General features: G+C 39.8%; 1 protein-coding gene across 1 annotated transcript in view; it reads left to right on the top strand.

Annotated features, from left to right (window-relative positions):
• Positions 1-24,802, top strand: part of CNTNAP5 (contactin associated protein family member 5) — a 284,718-nt gene that overhangs the window by 153,480 nt on the left and 106,436 nt on the right. Inside the window, exon 11 of the mRNA XM_048308706.1 lies at positions 14,463-14,569. Within this exon, the coding sequence (XP_048164663.1) occupies positions 14,463-14,569 (107 nt within the window). The remainder of the gene's footprint in view (positions 1-14,462; positions 14,570-24,802) is intronic.

Genomic DNA, 24,802 nt, shown 5'->3' with positions numbered 1-24,802 from the left:
GCAGTGGTTAGACAGCTCACTGCAACTTGTGCCTGCTCTTAAAAAGAGAATTAATGACTTTGTTTTGGAAGATGATAAACTATTGGGATGACTATTGATGCCAGCAGTACGTTTTGGAGAGAAAATCCAGTTGTGCAAGCATATAATGCGCACACCCACCCACCCTGGGATTCTCTGTATAATGTGATGAGCCTCTGTTGATTTAAATGGGGCCATCTGAAGGACTGAGCCTTAATGTGTCACTATCACTCATCTCTAGTATTTGAACAATATGTGTGTTCAAATGAACTTGCCATGAATGCCTCCTGTTCTCTGTATTTATTATTTCCATTCTTCAGTAATTATTTCTTAGGAAATACATGAGATTGGTGGCTAAGGAGACAGTGCTTTTGGAGAACAAATGAACACGACCCTCTTGCTGAACCTTCTTTGAGCAGGCAGCTTTTGTTGGAGGCTCCTGCAGCCTTAATGATCCTGTGAAAAAGGCCACCCTGTAGCTGTTCTGGTCCTGGTTGAATGGGAAGTTCAGGATATGTCTGTGAGAGCTGAGTTCAGCAGGTAGGACATAAAGACATGGTAGGGTCTTGAGCTGAGCACAGCTATGGGCTGTCCAGGTGATGGAAGAAGGCTCATTAGCATCATCTCCTCTTAAGACACTGCTTGTTTGTAGCCCTCAGTGCAGTGCCAGCAGTGCTGATGTCCCTGCTGCTGCATATCAAGTTACGTCTAAATTGCAGTCCTCTTGTATGGTACCTGCATGTTTTCCTTAGGTGACACATCCTGTATAAGGAGACATCCCCAATCTATTCATGTCAGAGCAGTGTCTGCTCCGCAAGCCCTGCAAAGTATTCCCTTCTTTGTCTCCTTCAAGACAAAGCTGCTCTTGCAAAATGTTCCCAGTGCGTTTTGGAGCAGGAAAATAGAATCTGGAAGGAAGCAATTTTTCTGGTAGCAATGTATGTGTAGAAGTCTTGGCATTATCCCCACTGCCTGCCTTCTGCTAATCCAGCTAATTATTTTCCTTTTGTTCCAGTATGTATGTTTACTATGATTAACCAAGTACAGAGTGCTCAGTCTTTTCTGAGGATGTTGCAACCTGTGGTGCTTGCACTGATCCTGTTATGAAGTGTTAGAGGTCCTGCCTGCAGGCCATTTATTCCCCTTCCAGTGAGAGGTAGAGAAAAATTGAGACAATATTGTGCTAAGCCATAGAGGTCTGCTCCATCTTTAAAAGGAAATAGATGTCATTTTATCTCTCTTTTTTTGTTGTCTTTCCAGGATTTATACTCTGTTAGGAGTGCACATCAGGACTTGTTTGCTTTACACTGAATTAATAAGTCAGAAAACACAGTTTCTTACACCATGCTGGCATTTCCCCTCCATGGCATGGTACAAAGCAGAAGGTAACAAAGCAGAGATGCCTGGAAGTAAAGGTGCAATAAAGTCCTTGAATTCAGAGACATTTTGTCGGGGACAAAAGGAGATATCTTTAAACAGTCTTTTGCAGCAGGACATGCACTGCGTTGACCATCTCTGACCAAAAGCCATCTGATATGGGCCTAGACAAAAACAATGGAGACTCTCCTTGAATTTATTTTCAGTTCAGTGTGATAAAGATTAAGTTCATGGCTACAGGAACTATGCAGTCCTCACTCCTTGTGTTTTGCAAGTGTTTTTTGGGAAAGGAAGCATTGTCTGGGGGTGACAAATTAAACCTAAAAGCTTTCAGGAGAAAATCTGAGCAGTAAGGAAGTCTAATGAGAATGGAATAATGCTTTTTGTCTTTGGTCCTTAATCTACAGGGAGGAGGATGTCAGTCTCAAGGGATAGGGAAGTGGCAAGCAGCATAAAAAATTCATTTGCTTATAGATGCAGTAAATCAGAAGGGATTCACTCCATACTCTTGATGCCCACTAAGCCTCTAGCTGTAGGTGTATGGCCAGGCTCCCTGTCCTCCACCTGCAACTAGCATGTTAGGGGCTTTACAAACACAAGATGGACTTTCCCAAGGACTTCTGCTTTAGAGAAGATAAAACCCAAAACAACAACATACAACAGAATGTCTTTTTCCTAATGGTGTTCAGTATTTTACAGTATTTGCAAAGAATTCTTGACTGTCAAACAGCCTCCTGGACATGGGTTAGGGAGGCAGTTACAGAGACTTGCTGTTTTCTTCATGTGGTGTTTTATCCTGTTAGCTTAGAAGGAAAACATGCTTGAAGCCATTCCCCTGATCTAGGCAGGACCCCTGAGCCTGAGCACTCATACCAAAATACTAGGCTCTCAGTATCTACAGCCTTCATTTTGAAATTTGGTGTTACTTGCAGCTGGACAAATTACGAAACACAAATCAGCCAGTGAACAAAGCAGGTGGGTGAATGTGTCCAAGTGAGGAGCAGCAGGGGGATGAACAAACACTGTATAGTAAACACTAACCAGGGTTGCCATTTTGTGTTTAGATTTGCTAGCAGTCATGCTTCTAAATTTCTGTTCTCTATAAAAATATACAGAGCCCAAACTGTTCTTCAGAGGCTCCCTCTAAACAAAAAAAAGCCAAAAAAGACAAAAAAACCCCAACAAACAAACAAAAAAAAAACCAAACAAAAAAACCCCACAAAACAGGGCTGGAAAACATCCCTTGCAAAGAAAGATTGCCTAAATTCTTTAACCAGAAGAGATTCCTAAGGGGAGGCAGCATAATGGTCTTAGGTGCTCAAAGGCTGCTGCAGCACTGAAGGGAATAATCATCGTTTCTGCCCAGGATGTGTAGGAGAGCTGCCATGGCACAGACTGCCTGAGGAGCCTGTCAAGCCTCTGTCGCTGGAAGGCTTCAGGAAAAGTTAGATGAGTCTGTGAGAAATAATAAACATGGGTGTGGGTGATCCTGCCTTGGGGTATGAGCATGGACTGAGTGATCTTCCAAGTTCCCTCCAGCTCTGTTGCATTTTCCTGCAGCTGGAACAGCTGTCCCTTGTTCTTGCTTTGGGGGCTCTCAAATGTCAACAACAAAAACAGTGCTTAAATAAATAATATAAAAAAAAAAAAAAAAGAAACAAAACAAAACACCAAAAAAACCCACCAAAACCATGGATGAAATGTTTCAGGAATTCAGCTCACAAAGTCTCAGACCTGTGAGAAAGCTCATTTTAGTAGATGTATCTCTCAGACAATCTCAGGCAGTGCTGCAGCTGTGAGTAGGGACTGTGTAACCCAAAGTTATGTTGGTTTTTTTTTTTAATCACCTGATATCTATAGATAGATATATATGAAATGGGGGAGAAGAAACAGCAGTTCCTACTCATATGTGACTTCCCTGATTTGCTCTTTTTGCTTCTAAAAAGCGCATGATTCATTTTTACAACTGCAGAAAAAAGCTATGTGATTGCAGAATTTATTGCTCTGGGGTTTTTTCGGATATCTTCTTTGCAAATTCCGTGATGTCTAGAATGGTGGTTAAACTCCATTATGGTTAATAATGTTTTTTCTTTGATGAAAAGTAACTTGACTTCCTTCTACTTGTCTCTGTTTTCTTGAGATCCTGTGACTTCTGGGAGTCAAGGTGCCTGTCTCTCTTTCAGATGTGGTGTAAATGAGGGTGAGAAGTTTGGAGAAGGCAGGGACTGAGGCACTGGATAACTATAGAAACATCTTCCCCTTAGTAAATCAAGATAACAGCTCTGTGTGGATCCCTTCACAACCCTCTATTTTAGTTGCTAGAAGATGAAATGCAAATCCGGTTGGATGTATTCACTGACCTCCTTTTTGGCCTGACCAGGCTTTTCCAGGAAGTGTGTCATCTCTGGGCCAGTCAGAAGAGGTGCTGTGTGCAGCTCTGACTGCACAGTCTGTAAGTCTGTCATTCAGCCCTCATGGCTGTTTCTAAAACTGACACTCTGTTGTTTGGTGTGCCACAAACTGCTCTCTACAAGGAGAGATTAAATAGTCTTGGACTCTTCAGCCTGGAGAAGAGAGAGCTGGGCAGAGTTGTGCAATGAGGAGCAGCATGAAGGAGGTGAATAATAAACAAAAATGTGCAGTTTCTCACAAGTTCAAATCTTACACAACATCAAATTGGATGCTGTTAGATGCTGTAGAGGTCAAATGTAAAGGAAAAAGCCAGTAAGGCATACATGAATTCATAAGCCACAGATGGCTGGAAGCTGGCAAAGTGTTCAGTGGGATGCTCTTGAACTTACTTCATCAGCATTTTTGCTGTGGCACTGTCAGAGTAAGGAAATTGAAAGAGAGGCGCTGTCGATCTGAAGCAAGTCTGGAGGGAGGTGATAAACTTAGGACTAGGAAGTCCAAGTCCCTCACTGTTTCTAAAACATTGTTTTCATGTATGCAGATCTCTGTACCTCTGTTGTTCAAAAACTAAATATATTGTGTCATAGCTGTGCTAATCTCCAAATACATTTGAATCTTAAGTGTGAATTTTGCTAAGTACTAATATGTTTCTCTTCCCTTGTGTCAGTGGAATAGTGGGTGTGTGGGTCTGTCTGTGTGTGGGCAAACAATGGAAGGCATAGCCTGGGGGAAATTCAGTCAGCCTCTCATTTAAAAATAAATGAAATGGGTAGGAAAACAAATATGCAGATGCTGAGAATTTGGCCACAGAGTTGAGAAGCTCTGGGATTTCCCATTCAGCAATGGGCACGAATGCCAGATTTTGTGACTAGAAATACTAGCTCTAGTCCTGAAGCTGAGTTGGTTGTTTGCTGTGGTTGGCATCCTGTTCAGAGAATAGATGCAGGAATGTGGGCTCAAGAGATATTGCAGCTCAAGAGTTACCATGGTTATTAGGAAAATGTGCCAGAAAGTCATTAAACCTCAGTCCAGAAACACGGTGGATTTCCAGCCCTTCATCATACGGCACAGATGCTCCCTTTGGGCTGAGCAAGGCTGGCTGCTCTTACCACAGATGGACCCCTTGGAATACAGCAGCAAGGGCTGCAGTGTTGCCTGGAGCCTGAAGGCATGGCTTGCTTAATCTTGTGCACTTCTTGCCTGCAGTGGGACAAACTGCTTTGCAGTGTTAGAGAAGAAAATTCCATTTGCAGGAGTTCTTGCACTCTGTGTACACAAACAGGTAAGATCTGGTGTACTTTCTGCTACCAGCTCCTTCGAAGTCTATAAAGAAAAGTGCTTAGGAGGCATAGTTGTTGGGGTAACTTGTGCCAAAGAGCTGTCCTGAATAGAAAACTGGTCTCTTTTTCCTTTGAATTGGCACCTTATATGGAAATAGTCTCCTTTGCCCCTCAAGGTAGTTCTGGACAAATGTTTGCATTCACCAGGCTTTTGAGGCAAATCCTCTTGAAACACACCTGTAATGGTGACATTGGTTCTATTCATGTTTTTAACTCCTCAGCCCCCTTCACAAAGGATGAGGTATTTTTGTTGCCCAGTGACAGAGAAAACTCTATTTAGGAATCTGCAATGTCATGATTCTGTCATTCCTGCCAGAACTCAAATACCTTGAAGTGATAGACTTTTTGGTGGCAGTTTTTCCCTGGACAGAGGTGGGGCTGAGGCAGATGCAGAAGCACGGTGTTGTACACCCACTGTTCTATTGTCATAAGTTCTATGCATGATTCGCACTCGAGTATGTTAGACTGGCTTGTCTTCACATTAAGAGGGCCTTTTGTGCGTTGAGCCTGTCCTTATCCATAAAGGAACTATGAGGGTGGCCAGAGCCTGCTTTTCTCCATGCTCAGGTTCACAAGTTTGCATAGATAATGCATGTGTTGCTCTCCCTGCCTACAGCTGCTGAGGTACTTTAATCAGATTGCTGCAGCTCATGTTGATTTTGCGCTGATGAAGCTCTGACTGGGTTGTCCTATTTTTACTTGGCTGGCACCTTGCCCTCGCTGTAGCAAATACTGACAGTACTTGTCAAGGACAACACCAGGGACTTCACTTCCCTTAAGTGACCTGGGGGAGAGGGGGAGGAAAAAAAATATTCACGTTGAATCCACCTTGGCAGATGGACGGATGGCGCATCTTGCAGGGCATCCTGGGAATTCCAGCGATCTGCCACGAGGAACACAAACCTGACTTCAGGTGTTTTCTTATGAATCCTGGCAGTGCACCATCTCTGTAGCATCAGTGGGAAGACAACAAGCACATGCTGATGTTACCGTCCTTATTAAACCAAGATTCATCTGCATATTCCAATTCTCCCAGCAAATCCAAATGGAGAGAGCAGCATGTGGTATCCATAAGAATCACTGCAATGAGATTGGCATTAACAGTTGTACTTTATTAGGGAGAAATATATGGAGCTGATTCATGAGTTGGCTTCCCTGAACTGCTTCAGTTGTGGAGCACAAATAGTGTCCTTAGTTCCTATTCTTTTATCCCTACCTGTGTTTTATCTGTGAAAATTCTTCATAGTATTTTCTAAATAAATTAGCTTAAAGTGTTCTTTTTCCTTGCTAAATAGAGCTGACCTTTTAAAACTTGCTGTATGCCTATTTCCTTTGTGGATTCTATTACATTTTATTATCAATTTTTACTTGTAAGAAAGAATATATTTTTTTTTTTACTTTTTCTTCCTTTACTTTTAGTGCTGAACTTAACATTGCTTCGTGTGTTGTACTGTCAAAATGGGCCTTTGGGAAATTAATTAGTATTGCAGGTGAAGGGTGTTAGGATAAATCTGATAAAAGCACAGTGGTTTTTTATGTTTCTTAACTCTCCTCTTAGATTTAATGTATGCCCTGCAGCAGAAGCCAAACTTCAGTATGATCCTCTCACCCCCCAGCTTGGCCATGCAAGTGAGAAAATACCCTGGCTAATTATGTCCAGTGAATTTTAATTTTTTTTTTAGAGTGTCAGGCTGGGATTAAAAAATCAGACACTTAGTATTGTATTTATCCCCACATAAATATCTGCAGTGCATTGCAGAAAGAATAATTTAAAAAATCCCAACCCCAATTTGGCATCCATCCTTTTCATTCTCTGTAGTTTTTCTATCTTCATTATTTAGTGCCTTCTCTGCAGAAATGACAATTATTTTATACTGCATATTACTTTCTCTTTGCAGGAAATCCTCTTATGTGTTCCCTTCTTGGTTTTGTAGCAACGAGTGGGATGTTTTTACATCACATCCCTTGAATTTGGATGGTGATCAAAGCTGGAATGAACTGAAGACATAAGAGGGGATGTCATGTGATGTCATGTGTCCTTTTTCAAAATATTTCTGATTCTGGGTAAATCCAAGTTTGGTTTGAGAATTGCCCAACTATGTCTCCATCCTCAGCCAAAACAAAGTATTTGGACTGTACACCTTCAGATGCTGGAATACCCAGATCTAGATTTTTTCCTTTAAATGCTGCAGGAGAGACTGTCCTGTCTAGATATAGGGATCTGATAGTCCAGATTAGTAGTTCTTCTGATATTTTGTATCACCTTAAAAAGATCACTTAAGTCCTGTGAGTGAAAATTTTCCCCCTTATCTTTTGTCTCTTTTGCCTGTTTTAGGATTCAGTGGACAGATAGCTCAGGGCATACTGAAGCTTCATGTCTTCCTCCAGTTTATATAAGGAAAATGTGAAAAAGTTTTCAAAAAGTTTCTCATGCTTGGCACTTTGTAAAACACTTTGGTTCGTGCTTGTTCAGCAAAAATTAGGATATTGTTAGAAATATGTCTTCCTTTTTCATCATATTGCCCTTAGAGAAATTCTGGTTTTTTTCTACTTCCTCTATACTAAGCCCAAAGCAAAACACTGGAGATAATGATGTGGAAGTGGAATGGGGAAGATATCTTGAATCCAAGCTATGTTATGTGGTGGGGAAGGAAAAAGGGAAAAATGTATCTTAATGACTTAATCCCTTGTAAAGATCAATATACCGTGAAAAAAATAGTATTAGAAATAGAGGACTACCTGATGTTCTGTGAGAGTTGTACAATCTCTTGGGTCCTTCCCTAAAGTATGCACCTATGTCACAAATTAGACATGCTAACTAATGGAATTAAATTACTGGAATTACACCCATGCAGGTAGCATTTTGAAGTGTGATCTTGGAAATCCTCTCAATACCGCCCAGGTTTTAAGATGGAAGAACAGGGTGCAGAAAAACTGAGCAAGATTTAATAAATTCAAACCCACAGGCATCAAAAGCCTGGGTGCTGGAATTAAAATCCCTGAAATTCTGAAGAGCATCCCCTCATCTCCTCATATCTATTCTAATGTTTAAAGCAGCTGCATAAAGCAGGTAATGGCAGAGCTTCTCTCTAATAGCTTAAGGGCTGATCGACAATGAAGTGTAATAAAACCATGTAGCACAGTTTCCTGCTCTTGGACTGGGATATGATCTTCACACTGTCAGATGCTCTTGCTCAGTGATAGAAAACAGGAAAATATTTGGACAAAGCAAATTCCCAGAAAAAAATAGGCAGTCACAGTGGAAAATGCTACCTCTGACGAGGGGGCGGTGTTCTAGGCTTTGTGTTTCTTTAATGAGAATGAAAAGGAATGCTCAGATTATTTGGATAATGCATAAATTGGTTTGCTTGCCCTGCCTTAATTTTTCCCTGTCTTTGTTTCATGCATGCAAGACCAGCTGCAGAAAATGACAATTCAGGCCCACAAAGTGTTCACTAGTCTGTGTAAGTGCTGTGTTTCAGAGCAAAATAAAGACAGATGCTTCAGATTCATCAGTATCATTCAGTAAATCCTGTAGGGGGTAGGTAAAAAATCAGTTTGAGCAGGGTGAATGCCTTCCTGTAACTGCAGTGACTTATACATGTGGAAAGGTGCTGAAATTGGAGAAAGTCAGCTTTGTCCCTGTGAGTGTAGGGACTTCCCACTAGGGTGGGAGAGGGGATTTGTCCTGAATGAGACCCATGTGGAGAAAGAAGGCAGTTTGAAGGTAGGTAAGGGGCTAATTTATTGGCTTTTGAAATCCAGCTTGAGTGTGGAATTGAGTTGGGGGGAACCTGAATATGTGGAAAGGTGCTGAAATTGGAGAAAGTCAGCTTTGTCCCTGTGAGTGTAGGGACTTCCCACTAGGGTGGGAGAGGGGATTTGTCCTGAATGAGACCCATGTGGAGAAAGAAGGCAGTTTGAAGGTAGGTAAGGGGCTAATTTATTGGCTTTTGAAATCCAGCTTGAGTGTGGAATTGAGTTGGGGGGAACCTGAATAGAGCTCACTCCCATTGCTGTTCCTTTAGAGTAAAAATCCATGGGATGTGCAATGCCACGGTAAATTAAAGGCCAAATATGGGGATGCAAGCAGAATATAATATCATATCTTCCTTTGTTTGTTTGATTTTTGCAGATGGCTTTTCTGCTTTTGCTTTGTAAAATGATGAATTCTAAATGGAACAGCTGTCTGTACAGGATGGTTTATTTGTTTCCCTTTTTTCTTTTTCAAATTTATTTATATAAAATCCTTTCTGCTGATGCTAAGCCAAACTGTCAGCACATTTACCTATATTAAAAATTTAGGTGTTCTAACAACAAAGCAATCAAACCTTAAAAAAATGCCATCTAAGGCACAGGTAACAGGCTTTTCCTTCACTGCTGCCAGTCCCAGCACAACCTTCTCTACAGTTCTGTCCTGCTCACATGCCTGAGGACTGTTGGCATCAGTGTTCAGATCTTTTAAATCTTGGCCTCAGTGGTATGCAAGAGCAGGGCCTGAGAACCAAGGAGACCAACAGTGGAAATAGTAATATATTTTGAAAGTTTTTTCATCAAGTTTTACAGATCTCACAAAGAAGAAAAACTGACCTTTGTGAAAAATTATTGAGATGAGAGAAATACCTTTCTTTTTTTTTTTTTTTTTTTTCCCCACATCAATTCAGTAGGAAAGACTAGATGATTTCCACAATGGGAAAAAAAAGAATTGTCTGTTCACATTATTCTTGTTCTGTTTGTAGAACTCCATGAGTACTCATAACATAATAAATTTAGGAAAGGAAACATAGATGACTTAAAAAATAAAAAACACCACAAGACTTTACGGTGAGTTGTTGGTCAGTTTTCTAAAATTGCAAGAGGAGAGAGAATTTGGAAGGTGTGGTGATGAGGAATACCAGAGGTCTGAACAGCATTAATTCTTTTGCAGCCTGTCATAATACTGCTTTTGCACACTTTTTCTCTCTTCTTCTGGTTCTGGTAGCTCTTTTTTCTTCCTTTAGTTAAGGACACCTAACCCACTATTTTACCACAAAAGGACATCCAGGGGAAAATAAGAGTGGGATGTGCTTTTGCAGTATTTTTTCTGATGCTCTCAGATCTTCATTAGTTTTCCCCTTGGTAAACCTCTGAAGTTGTTATACATTGTCTGTCTGGTAACATTGCTAAATTTCTCTTTGAAATGATTGTCTGGTCTCCCCTTGAAGCTATTTCTTGTATCAAAAATAACCTTTGGCAAGGAATTTCCCAGATTTACGGCTCAGCACAGCAGGGCTGAAATCCATGCTGTTGCAATTGGCCTCAATCTATTGAGTTTAGTGGAAAGACATCATTTTACTAAAGCATACAGTCTGTTACAGCAACACCATCAGTTTCATCAGACATGCATGCACACTATATGAAGTCATCTCTTTTAATGTTATATTTTGTTAATTTTAAATGAGATACCTGCTGGCTGTAAATAGGAAAACATGCTGAAATAAAGTGAATTTGATACAGTATTTAGGAAAATGCTTTATAGATAGAAAATCTTCAGGTATTTTTTTTGTTACAGCATTATTGAGTTTTAGGGACTTAGTGCTTGTCTAAAAATTATGTGTATTTACAGTCTTGATATTGAGGGTATGTGCTCCTTTTTTCTTTCTGTAATGGTTCCCTTTCTTTCCTCTGTACTTTGGAAGAGTAGAGAGTAGTGCTGGATGTATTGTGCTGACGGTAACAAAATCTCTGAGGTGCTTATTGAAAGTACACTGGGTTTATTTCCAGTCAAGTGTAACATCAAATGTGTAGAACTCCTTCAGCCTTCCCACTCAAGTAATTTTTGCCATTGTTATTTCTTCATCATTCCCATCAAAGGGCCAAATTTCCCTCCTAATGTCTGTGCAGTTTCTCCTTTGATTTCAGAGGAAGCACATGTAGAGTTTTGGAGGTGAATGTTTCATCCAAGGACAGTGAAGGCTTTTGTGCAGGCTCTGCATATTGTTCACGTAGATGGCTAAGGTGTGCATTTTCCAGCTTGGCTGAATGAGGGAAAAAATTATTTGCTTCACTTATTTTTTTTTTTTTTTAATAATAATTTTTCACCGTGATATATATTACCTGAACAAACGGGGAAGATCAGAGTCCCTGGTCTGTCACAAACTTTCTTAGACAAATCCATAAATTTTCAAGTGTCTCATTTATGTTACTTGCAAAAATTGAGTTGCGCTGTTTGTTCATTTCAGTTGCAAATAGGTCAGGGGCTGTGTGATACGAGTTTTTGTCTATGAAACTTTCTATGATACCACTGCATTTTTTGCTGAAAGTGTTTGTTTCTACTGAAATGCAAATATTAATTTGTATTTTAAGTTGCATGTATTTAAGTCCTTCAACATGAGGATCTAGGACAGTTCACAAATGGAACAATCTGTGACTTATCCATGCCTTGATTAATTTTAATCATAGCTATTTCTTAACTTTGAGTTCTCTCACAATTAGGATAAATTTTGCTTCTAATGAAGACACAACTGCTCAGCTAGAATGGGATTATGGTAATTGTTAGAGTTGCAAAGAAATTTGTTTCATAAGCTTTTAGAAGGGTTAGTTATCTGACCAAAAACAAGATCAATGCAGTTGGTGCTAATTAAAGCAAATAGACTAAGGAATAAAAAAGATTTAATTCTGAATTTATGAATATCATTAAAAGCTTACATGGTTAATTTGACTTGCATTTTGTGCATTGTTGGGAGGAGGAAAAGTGTTTGCATTTGTAAGACAAGTAGAAATGGGAAGTGACCTTCAAACTTTGTAAAGTCTTTAAAAGGAAACTGTTTCAAGGGAATAAATGTGGCTAAGCCTCTAATACAGGCCTTTGGCAAACCACAAATGACTAGTAATTAGCTCTACTGCATTGGGTTAATTAATAAAAGGTAGCTTAAGATAGGCAAAAAGCATATTTGTCCATTACACTGATGATGTAAATTAAGATAATAACACAGCACTATTCTTTTTTTCTCTCCAAAGAGCTCTATTAACATCATACATTTCTTCTCACCAGCATCCCTCTGATGTGAATAGAACTACTGCTGTACAGGTGACATAAAGGAATGTTTATCACTAGATAGCAAGTGGAATTAAAGGCAGTGTGCTGAGGGCAAGGGCAGGCATAACCAAAGTACAAATATGAATAAATGTGCTCCCACAAGCGAAATTCACATGTATCACCACAGAGCTCTTGTACCCCTGTGCTTTGCTTCTGGGATGAAGCTGCTGGGGAGCTGCTGGTTCAGGGTCCTGCAGGGCACAGCAGGGTGCAGGACCCAGTCCTGTTTGCATCATGCCATAAGGCTGCTCCTGCTCTCTTCAGCATCGACCCAAAGCTTTAAATCTCACTGCAGTATTGGCAGGAGTAGGTGTGATGGCAGAGGGGCTGGCTGGGCTCTCGCTGCACCAGCAGGCTGTTGGACTGAGAAATGATTGCCCAGCACACCACTAACAACCAAAATCTCACCCTTCTCAGAATTCCTGCCTTGTAAAGATGGGGCAAACCCAGAGGTTTTGGCCTTCCCCTTTATTTCCTTTTTGGTTTAGAAACTAGGTGTTCTCCCACAGCCCTGGAAGTAGCTCCCTGGCAAGCTAGAAAACCAGGAGTGTAATTCTCGTACTGTCCTCATTTTGTACTTGAGCTCAGTGATTAATAAAAGCCATGACAATGATTTTTATAAGGCCAATATATATCATAATTGTTTTAATATTGTTACAGATAGTTATAAATAACATACTTTCTTCTTGAATTCCTTATTTCTCTAGTATTTGAATAATGAATAATTACTGCAGTAATTGATTAAGGATTAATAAAAATAATTAATCTTTCATGTTAATATTTTATATGCTCTTTATAATTTTATGTATAATGGTATAAATAGTGATCAAGTGAACCTGTGTTCAGGAGTGAATCTCAGACTCCCTGATAGAGATTAATAGATGTAAGATTGTATGAATGAGCATGGAGCATATTGAGAACAAGAGGTTGTTCTGATAAGCCTCTGGGCACAAACAGGTTTCTTTGGGTTGTCAAGGTTTGGCAGCTCTAAACAGCCTTGGACTGAAGCAAATTGATGAAAACTTGGCTGATGAGGCTCAGAAGGCTGGTGAAGATGACTGTTAGTGACATACAGGTTTTCTGTTTTCATGCATGAAATAGGTTTTAATTTTAAGCTATCTGGAAGAAACAGATTGAAAGCCACTGCTAAGGGCAATATACATACTTAAGTGCAAAAAAAAAAAAAAATCCTAAGGATGAGATGAATTGCAATAAAACCATGTCTTCAGCTAGAAAAATCAAGGTAGCATCAGTGATATCACACTAACACCCTGGAAAGATCTGGCATCAAAAGAGTTTTGAAGCTCAAATTACGGCAAAGCAAATCCTAATGGAGTTCTGTAGTGTAAAGGATAAATTGATTGCCTGTTTCCTCTCCACCCACCCATCACAATTGAATCAGCAGTATAAACAAGTTACTTATTTTTCAAAAGTCAGACATACTGTGTAAAAGAGATTAATATACAGTAAGAGGGAAAAAATAAAATGAAAAAAAGGCAAATAAGGGAACAATCTGTTTCCATTTAAGCTGGTGTAACTCCATGGCACTGCCTGCGTTTATGCCAGGGGAGTTCAGATCAGCATTCACTTCTTGTCCTGGAGATTGAATTTATCTCCCACAGCTTTTATTTTTGTTCATTTCCTGAGCTGCATGCTGTTGCGCCTCTTCTTTTAATAATTTGTTTCACAATAATACTTCAGAGGCACACCAACTAAAATGAGGAAAAGAGAGTACAAAACTCGTAATTGAAGCATATTTTTCCTCTCACTTCAGAGATTTGCATGCTGTTAGCATTACCACAAATGTAACTCAGCCTAATTTTGATAACAGTGGTGCCTGTTTAATCAGAGAACAGGGGATTCCCCTTTGAAACGAGATTTCAATAGCATTTTCACCTGCTACTTTTCTTGCTCTGTACTCAGAAAGTTCAGGACACATTAATTGCTAACAAGTGGAATGTTTTTCTTTAGAGTGATCTTTTACCTGTGTTCTAGATAGCTTAAATGTTGTTTTCTTCAGTGCTTGTATTGTACGCAAATCACAGAGAAAGAAATAATTATTTCATTACACAGTGATTCAGCCCTAGGAAACTCTTGCCTGAATGAGGAGTTGAGACAGTTCTGTTTTGTTTGCTTTTTTTTGTTTTTTGTTGTTGGTTGGTTTTTTTTTCCCAGCACATTATTTTTTCAGAAATATTTATAATTAATTACATTTTTTTAAAACTGTCTCAAATTAGATGTTTACCCAACTACTGTGAACATGGAGGAAAATGCTCCCAGTCCTGGACCACCTTTTACTGCGACTGTAATGATACAGGCTACATGGGAGCCACCTGTCACAACTGTAAGTAAACCCACGTACAATTTTCATTTGTATTACATCCACATCATAATCACAGTGGTCATTAGACACTTAATAGAATTTAGCTGGGCTGAGCTGGCTAATTTTAATCTGTGTTTGGTGCTTTAAGTCAATTTTACCACCCTGGGCTTTGTTTTTAGATCATATGAAAGTCCCTGTTGCAAAAACCCAGTTTTATGACTTCGAAATTTTGCTAAACTATTATTTGGGCTGCTGCTATTAACAAGAATACAGTATTTGAAACAGGCAGTACACAAAACATTCAGCTACGGAAATCCACAGCAAAAGGAATATTAACGTGTTTTAAAGGTTAAAAAACCCCCATCAAACAGTAGAGGAACAAAATACTGTGAATTCTGGTAAAAAATAGAGAAAGGAAAAGCCAAAATAAAATCTCTTCATACAGCTGGCTAAAAGGGAAAACAGAAAATGGAGGTAAACTTCCAGTTTTTACACAGGAAATATAGAGAAAAAAACAGTGAGTAAGAATAACAATTCCAGGAATACAACTATAACCACTCCGGGTGCTTGATGAGCACTTGGGCACTGCAGATAGGATGACATTGGTGGGATGGATTTTTTTTTCCCTGTTAAACTAAAAAGCAGAAGAGAAGGTACTTAGTGGTTTGAAGCTGAGAATATTGCCAACCATACTGTCATTTTGGAGACTTTAATGGCTTGCTAGTTAACAGTGAAATAATTTGTGGGGTATGCAGCTGACAGGAGAGTCTGTTGAGAGATCTGTTCATAGATTTGTCACCTGAACTCTGTGTTGTAAACACAAAGCAAGCCAAGGGTTTTGTGCGGAAATCATGCCAAGCCAGATGAAGAGAGGGAAGAAAAAGGCTGACTTTATAGTTTTAAAAAGAGGCCTTCCTTTTTGTCCATTGCTTTTGTTATTCCAAAAGGCATCATACCTCTTCAAAGCTCATAAGGCCATAGCAGGGTATTTACACCAGCTGATGTCTGGTGTAAATGTGATGACACCACTGAGAGCTAGGTGGCCAAATCAGGTGGTGAGAAGGGAGAGGCTCCTTGGGGAAGGAAGAGAACTGTCACTATTGACCGTCAAAGGTGATTAGGGACACTCAACTCTGGGCTACATCTGTGCTGTCATATTAGCTTGGGGGCTGAGGCTCACTATGTCTGTGCCAGCTCAGTGTGGCTTCTGTCCAAAGGAGACCATCTCGTTACCACAGAGAACTGGTTCATGACTATTTCCTCCATAGACACTTCCGTGGAGCTAGTGAAGCCTCCTGCTTCTGTCAACTCGTGTCTGCACTTCAAAGGCACATACATAGCTGCAGTTATTTAAGGTTCACTGATGTTGAACTACTCTGAAAAGTTTCTTAGGAAGCTCTTGTGTTAAGCTGTGCACACCTGTGATGTACAGATTTCACCTGCTCAGCTTATTTACAACTGATTTATCAACAGCTAATTTGATTCCAGCTAGATTGTGGAGCCAGCTACCCTGTGAGCCAAGCAGCGCTGATAAACAGCAACATTAGTCTGGAGAAATGCATTCATCTGCTTGAAATATGCAGTGAAACCAATTCAAAGCTGGTGGGCAAATGCAGACTGTTGATAAGAAACTTGCAGAACAAGAGACGTTATCACTTCCAGCTGATAGTGGTTGATGTGCAGGAGTACCTTTTAGTAGGTGAATGAGAGGCACAGATTTGATCACAGCATAACTCCAGAATATCCTCAATGTATAGGAAACTCTCCAATCATGTAATTCAGTGTAGTTCTATCAAAGTAAAACATCTATTTTAAAAGGTTTGAAACGTTATCCCAAGAGATTTTCATTTTTCTAGAACACTGAGGCTGACAGCCCTGAAATTGAACTTATACCTTTGGAGAGGCTATTTCTTTTATTAAACTGCCCTTCAGACCCAAATCCATGCAGCAGTAAGGGAAAGATTTAGCTATCAAATGAAACAGTGTGAATTGTTTCAGTGTTTCCTGGATTAATTTTTGTCTTAGTTACATCACTGTAGGTTTTGCCTCATTTTGGTATTGTAAGAGATGGGTGCCACTGGTTGAAAACCATAAAAAGACCCATTCTTTGTCATAGTTTTAGGAAGAACTGCATGGCATGCATCTGTGAGCCAGATTTAATTGGTTTATGTTTTGCTACCCCAGACTGGGAGATCTTAACCATTTTAAAAACTGAGATCTGAAGAGAAATTGCCCCTGACTTACTGTCATCATATGTGAAATATTGAAATACATCTTATGGTTGGTACATAAGCAGTCTTATTTTTAGTTCCAAATATTCACGGACCACACTGGATTCTGCTGTGAAGAATAGCTAACAATACATACTATCTCTTCTCCAAAGAGTTTGCAGTTCAGTTTCTGAGGGTATAAAAACATGCTGGGACAGGTGATGGAATGCCATAAAGGCTTCATCAGCATCAGGTTTCAGTCTAACAGGAGCATAATTATTTCTAGGCTTTCTTATAGCAAAATAGTCATAAGGTAGAGATTAAAAAGAGAAAGAAGCTGGGTGCTTGCAGACACAGAGCAACATGGGAGAAAGCAGTAATGTGCTTGTTTGAAAAATATAAGCCTCTGGCCAGAGGAGTTTGACATTTTTGACAAGGCAAATGTCAGAATCACGACAGGTAAAGAGGTTGGAAATGTGCCATGAAAAGCAAAGATAAATAGTTTGCATTTGATGCAACATAGGGGAATTAGTGTCAGAAAAGAACAGTAAGTTGATGGAAGACACAGCTGGGACAATATTTGCAAGACTGTGTCAGATATGTGGGACAAAATTGTGTCTGGCATGTCTGAAAATGGGTAGTTGAAATTCAAGATGTGTGGATGGAGCAAAAGCATGCATCTGAAGGTACATGGAAAGAACTGCCTGCTCTAGACATGACCTTAATATAATCTTACTAGAGGCAGTTACTTGCCTGCAAGCCTCAGGTTGTCGTCCTGATCACTCCAAATCCCTTCTGATCCTGAAAGCTCCTAAACTCTCATGGGATGTTTGGCAATCTGCCTGGTCCAGATGAGGGTTCACTACTGAACAGGGTGTGGTCCTGTCCCATTGAAGAGCTATTTTGTGAGAGATAGTTTCACACTAAAGTATCATCTGGTCCTGCTTCCATTCTACTCTCCTCTGAGCTTTACAGTAAATGCTAGTAAAATAGTGTTAGAACCTGTATGTGTTTTCTGGGTTTCACTAACATATAAGAGTCTTAGTGTTTTCTAACAGGTAGTTTCTTTCTTGCAAAGCTTATTGCCTGATGCATAAGCACATTTCTTTGTTTAGCAACAGTTAATCCTCCTTTACCAGCTGCCATGGGGAATGTTATCGATATCTTCCAAGTCTTTTGTTGTTGTGGCTTGGTTTGGGTCTGGGTTTTTTTTTTCCTGTTTTGGATTTACCTCTCATTGTTACCTGTTCCAGTGAAATTCACATCTTCTTCCTGGCTCCTCACAGCACTGACAGGCACTTGTGTTTCCATCTCTGTACTTTCTGTAGCTGTGAAACCCCAAAGCATGTGCTCTGCCTTGCTCTCACAAATGCACGTGATGGTAAATGTGGAATGAGTGCTGACCATCTCCAGATGCCCATTTCACTGCCCACAGTTTGGGGAAACTGGGAGTCATGGAATAAACCTATAGGATATAAAGCCAACTGTAGGTGATTTACATTTGATTGTGTAGGAGTTTTGTTGCGCCTTAGTTTCTCCACCTCTGTTGGAAAGAAGATCCAATTTGCAGATAGGTTAAAAGGTGTGTGATCTATATTGTCTATTGAAACGGTTTGGGCTCTTTTGAAACTTACTGCTACTTGAGCTTATCTGTAGCTGAGACAGTGCTTTGAGAATACAATCATATGTCAGTTGCTAAAATGTGTGGCTTTGCTTTTTGCTTTATCTTTTAAATGTGCTTCGCATAGCTTGCATTTAGATAGGTTGGAAGATGAGCTCAGCTGAAGTGTTTTGGCAATAGATATTTTCCCAGTTTCTCCAGTGTGGTGGGTAGCCTGCTGATCTGTCAGGTATTGGAGTAGTCTGATAAATTCCAGATAGGAAAGGATCCATTATGTAATCACATGTGTGAATCATGGCAAAACAGATAACAATGTAATGTTGATTTTCTGTTTTCCTCCTTTAGATAAAAACGCTGACGGTAGTACACAGCTTGGGAAAAAGGCCTGGGTGGGATTCAGCTAATCTATCTTTTGCTGTCTGGTATTGTGATATCCAAGCTAAGATAGTGGTTTGGTCTCTCTTTATTTGTAAAAGGGAGTGTGAGCTGCTTTCAGAGCTGAACTAATCTCACTGGGAGATAGGGTGTCCACGGCAAGGTCATGGACCACCTCTGAAGTCTGTTGTCTGTAGGGGGAGGCTGTCCTATCTTAGACATACAGTAGGCAACTGAAGGTAGGTCAAAATTATAGGTGGGAAGAGAGATAGAGGGAAACTGAGATAGGCGAATTAAAGGTCTTAATTTTTATATACATATATATAAATTAATATATGTGTTAATGGAAAATGCATAGTTTAAAAGCTGCATAGTCATCCCTGTGATACTATTAATTCTTGTAATTATCATGTGATAGTAAGAGCAGTAGACCAGTGTAAAATGGCCCTGAGATACAGAATGTTTTAACTTTATTGCAAGATAATATTAGTGATCTCCTCTTTCTGTGAGTTATGCTAGTCCCTTAGAAAGCCTCATCTTGCCCTTCTATACTTCTATTATTTTTATTTATGATAGTTTTCAGGTGGTTTTTAGTCTTACATGATTTTTTTAATTCCAAAGAGTGCTGAACATTAATATAAGAGATGTTGAGAAATATAAAATAATGATTTTATTCCTCATATTCTGGGATTGTCAACATGTCCCAAAGCTTTGCAAGGTGATGATTAACAGAATGTAATTTAATTCTGGATATTTGCTTTGGTGTGTGATCTATCTCACACATACAGGCATATGTCTTATTGGCCTAGGTAATTGCTGGAGGAAAGAGTCATCCAATAATGGAAATGTCATATAGTCATTGATATGGCATAAACTTAACATAACTTCAGGCTTTGAAAATGTATTTTTTAATATTAATATGCTTACTGCATATATCATTTTTTATCTGAAAAGCTTAATAAAGCTTCAGCCAGATTGTTAGTGGTACTGGAGCTGCATCTTAAAATGCCAGCTGTGGGTTGGTAATTCTCCTGTGTTCCAAGGTAGGGAGATGAGTGCAGTTTGCTGGCTGGGCAAATGAAGTTTAGAGAGTTTCTGTCTAACAGATGCCTAACAGTGAATTGGTAGTGTAATTTGCATGTCCTGAGTAGCCAGTTTTCCTGTCTGAGGTTCTTGGAACAGGGTTTTTCCATATGTGTTTAAACACATTGGTTTTCTTTGACTAAAGAAAACACATTTAATATTCATATCAAACCTTCAGTGCTGTACTTGGTGTTCCTGCATATTTTTGTTCACACCATGCTTTTGGAATATGAATTTTCATTGTTTATTTTGTGATAAGTTACTGTGTTATTAATGCTTTTCCTTCAGTGGTGTTCATTTAAAAAAAGTTTTTCCTTTTGCCTCAGATTTCCTTATAAATAACACATTGAATATTCCTCTTTCGGACTTTGCTGCAGAGCAGAGGGTGTGGAGGACTCACTCAGTCCTTTTTGAAGCCAGCCAGGTGCGACCATCCTCTGAGGGATGTGTGGAGTTTTCATCAAGACCGAAATACCGAGCTCTGCACAGCATCCCTCACCTCTTTGATTACTCCTGTCCCTCCAACACCACTCTTAAAATGGTCTAGGTTTCCCTGGCTGCTTTCCTGCAGCAGCACGGCTTGCAGGTGACCCTGCACCAGTGCCAGGCTGGGGTCTGTGATTGTCACAGCTGCCTTCCAGCCACAGCAGGGAAGTGGCAGGGGAGGATGGCTTGACACAACCTTTCCTACCTTGGCCAGAGGGAGCCTTAGCTTGGATGGTAGGAAATTGTCTAATAACCAGGTGTAATGGGAGTTTCTGCCCTGAACATCCATTTCAGTGGCCCTGTGATAAAAGGCATTTTAATTCTATCTGTGGAAATAACATATTCTTTATCAGATGAGTAAGTACATATTTTAAAAAGGAAAAAATAAGCCATCTGTCATCCAGGCACGTCACAGCAGAGACTGCATTAGTCTGTCAAGAGCAGCGCTGTCACAATCCAGGTTTCAAGAGTACAGATTTCATTTTTCTGGCATTTAACAAGACAATTGTATTTTAAGGGTGAGAATGATGATTATTCCCAGAGTTCATTGCCTGTACTAATCCCTCTGCTGTTGAAATAAGAAACTTCCCATTGCATATTGCTTTATTTGTTATTTAGAAAAAATGTTTGGTTGAGTGCTCAATATTCTGAGTCTGTAAGAGCAAATCTGTCAGGTCTGAGGTACATGAGCAGAGATTGAAATAGTCATCTCTGATCTGCCTCCAAGAGCTCTGAGCATTTTGTTGAGAATGCTTAATTTGGTCTGGTCAGCATTTGTGTATATCTCTTTTCCCAAGGTCAATCTATGGCTGGTTGAAGATCCTGGCAGAATCCCCAGCTCTTACTGGCCCTTCCAGTCTAACCAGTACATAAGTTCTCACCTCTGAATACAATAATAATTATCATTATAGGGGTTGTTATTACTCTGTCTAAGGTGCAATGAATTACAAAATGATTAAATGAGTCTGAAATGATGTTGCAGCAAGTATTCTGTCTACATTTTTTCATGACTTTATAATTTTTTAGAGATGATAAAAGCAATTCACTGCTGCCACATTTTAGCTGGGAAGTGGACAGTGTCAGCACCTCCCAATGAAATCAAGCATTAAAGTTCTTTAGGTCTCTTCAATGTATTTTATTTATTGTATCACCATAAAATGTTCTCTCCCTCTGAGAAATTGAAAATTATCAGCTAGATTATGAGAATCTAATCTTGAAGCAGCAATACTACAGGATTCATTTTGGTAATCATAACTAGTACAGCTCATTCTGAATCCCTAGCTCATGTTTCATACAATGAAATCAATTTCCAAAGCAATTGGGAATAATACAGTGGGAACAAAATACTGGGAATTTTAAGGCTTACTTTTATTTTTTGAGCAAAGTTATCTTGGTGGCCATTAAATTTGAAAAGGGCAGAGTCCTCTGAGGAAAAGAACCAAACTGCTTTTCATTTGGAATTTAACATTCTTGGTGGTGTCTATATTAGTAACATGCTGCTGGGTGCAGCAGAGAGAAGTTTACCTTGCCTGGTGTTCCCACCAGCAAAACTGAAGTCTGGGTGTCCCTGTAACCTTTACACTGAGTCCAGCAGCAAGCAGGATCTTAAATGTGGGGTATGAGGTGCATCTTACTGGGTGAATTGCAGGTTCATGCACCTGTTGAAGAGAGGGGCTTTAAATATGTTGCTCCTTGAGGGTTATTTGCAGAAGTTCAAGTCTTTGTACAAAGAATGGTCTTTCTTTTTTTAGCCAAAGTAGAACTGGAGGTGAAAAAATGAAAAATAGCCTGAAAGAGAGGAGAGGTTTATAAGTTAGGAACATCAGGGCAAAGGAAACAGAGCTAAGGACTTAGGAACTGAGAGCATCTAAAGGCTCATCTGCTGAGCAGCTCCCCAGTGGAACAGGAAGCCTGTGCTTAGCGAGGGCTGACATGGAGACTGCAGGTGAGCTGCGTAGGGCAGAAGTAACATTGGAAGGCAGATGGCAATATAGTAACGGGTAGTCTGTGAAAAACTGGACAGAAAAGGTCTTCTATTGGAAAAAAATGGAAGTTTGACCTTGGAAATGTTTGTGCTTAGCCAGGTACTGTTACAGATATCAGCTACGGCAGGGAAAAAATCTCGTCTGGTTTAAGGACTGTAATTAAAACAGTTGGATTTACAGGTTCAGGATATTCCAGAGAAATGAACAGTGATGCAATTGCTCATATTTAGAACCTTTCAGGCTTGTGAAGCATGTTGAATAAATGCTGAATTTTCAAATGCAGACCCAAGCCACGAGCGATCCCAGCCCTGACTGTGGAGTAACAGAGAGCGCCTGCATGTGCTCTGGCTGACCAGCCATAAGGGTCTTGATGCCAGAATTAGGAAATGAAATTCTGTAGGGTTTTTATACACAAAAGGTAAAAAAAAAAAGTTTTACAATAATGATCCTAAAATCTGATAATGCTTTTCTGACACTGAAGTCTGAATATTGGATCTATACCTTGAACCTTGACCAATCAGAGTGAATATTTATAGTTTTTCTAGGGTATTTCTGTAGGGGGTGTAGTGTATGGCTTGAAGAAAACATGGGATGTATACATTTCACAACCATAGTTTTGATTTTTGAGCTTATGAATGTTTATATCCCAGAAAATAAAAGAAAACATGTAGAATTGGGTGATGTTTATCTGACTGGGGATAAAGTGTTCATTTTGTGAATGTTGATCAAAATTTGACAAATGATTTCCTAAGCACCTGGGAAGATGAAAAGTGAGAACTAAAGAAGAAGATGGGCATTAAGATCAGTGAGTAAAGCAGTGCTATAAACGAATGTTCTGATGTGATGTGCTGTTGATCTGAAAAGGTAGTTCAGCTTGTGATACTTGAGACAGAAAGAGATACCTGAGGGGGAAATTTGGTATATGTGTTTCACAAAAGATTAGAGGGGCTGGGAGATTGTTATCTTGAACTCTGTCAGTACAGTGCATGCCTGTACACTGTCAGCACAGCCCATCCGAGCAGGGAGGCAAGGACAGCACTTACTTAGAGAAGCAGCTCTTGCTCTGAAGAATGGGGCTCTCAGGCTGCATCACTTTCAGCAGCCAGCTCTGGGAGGATTTTAAATTTCTCTGTGAAACACAGCAGTAGCCTTTAAAAAAAATTCCTTACAGAGCAAAAATGTCAGCATAGGGTCCATCCAATGTTATAACTTACAAGTGGTTCTGGAAAAAAGAAAAAAGGCAATAAAAGGCATCCTTTGTGACCAAGTAAAACTGGTATTTCTGATGTCGTTTCCCTTACTAAATCTGGGACCTTGGAGTCAAGCTATTTCTTGTTTTATCTTTGTGGCCTAGCCAGTTACCAGCAAGGGCCCTGTGACACCTTTTACACTGGGTTTTTGCCTTGTGCTGTACTTCACCCTAATGCTTTTAGCAGCCATACCTGCCTGTGAGGTCCAGGCTGAGCTTGCAGGGGGTGGTGTGGGTTCATGGGGCTGCTGACACCGCTTTCTGTCAGCACTGTCAGAATGCAGCTCTGTGAATCAGCTCCACCCTGCTGCCTGTGAGAGCTGCAGTGCTACGGCTGCCTGCAGCACAGCTCGCTCCCAGAAGGGCCCAAGGAGACACAGCAGGGGCTCAGAGGCATAAACTGTGGTTTTCAGTGTTTCTGGCTCACTGAAACAAATGTTGCTGGAAACCATCATTTTATCTTCAGTGGCTGGTGTTAATCAAAATTAGCCCAAAAAAAAAAAAAGTAGGGAGGGTCAGAGAAGGAAAGCTGATCTTGCTTCTGTGACACAAAAGACAAGTTAAGGGTTTCATTTTTGAAATTATGTTTTTAAAAATGTATTTTAAATGAGAAATCAAGCTTTGCATGAACAGCCTATCAAAAATGTTACTTCTGTTGTTACAGTCCCATTTGGGTGAACATTTTACAATAGGAAAACAAATTTGAAGGAATAGAAGTATAAACACTATTGAAATACTCACAGAAAGGAATGAAATCACTAATTTTTGGGCGTTTTTTTACTTAAAAGTTTTAAAAATTTATTAAAAATGTTTGGAAGTCGGTAGTGGGTTCTGCTGTGAATGAATTGATGAATACCTCTCCTTTATTAAGAAGGTGCAATTACTGCAAATGCTCTTTGCCATTGAAATGTCAACTGTCAACAGTTCCATCATTACCTTTGGTGCTTGCTTTTTTGAAAGTGGGGCCTTATTAGATGCCTAAATGGTTGGTGACTCTTTAATGACAATTACAATAATGATTTCCCTAGTGTTCCAAAATGACCACAACTCCATCTACACCGGAGAAGCCTGACACAAAACAGAACGTAAATATGAAGGCAGTTTTCAAAGCTGAGGTTATGGGGTCTTAACAGTCACAGCTGACTGCTTGTCTGTTTTTTACATTCATATGATATTTCTGATTGCATAAAGAGAATAATGACTGCAAAGAGATCTTGTCTTTCATGGACCCATAAAGACAGCTTC

Source organism: Corvus hawaiiensis, chromosome 7 (genome assembly GCF_020740725.1).
Source record: "Corvus hawaiiensis isolate bCorHaw1 chromosome 7, bCorHaw1.pri.cur, whole genome shotgun sequence".
Classification (NCBI taxonomy): domain Eukaryota; kingdom Metazoa; phylum Chordata; class Aves; order Passeriformes; family Corvidae; genus Corvus; species Corvus hawaiiensis.
The sequence above is the reverse complement of the archived record's forward strand: the minus strand, read 5'-3'. Positions and strand labels throughout refer to the sequence as shown.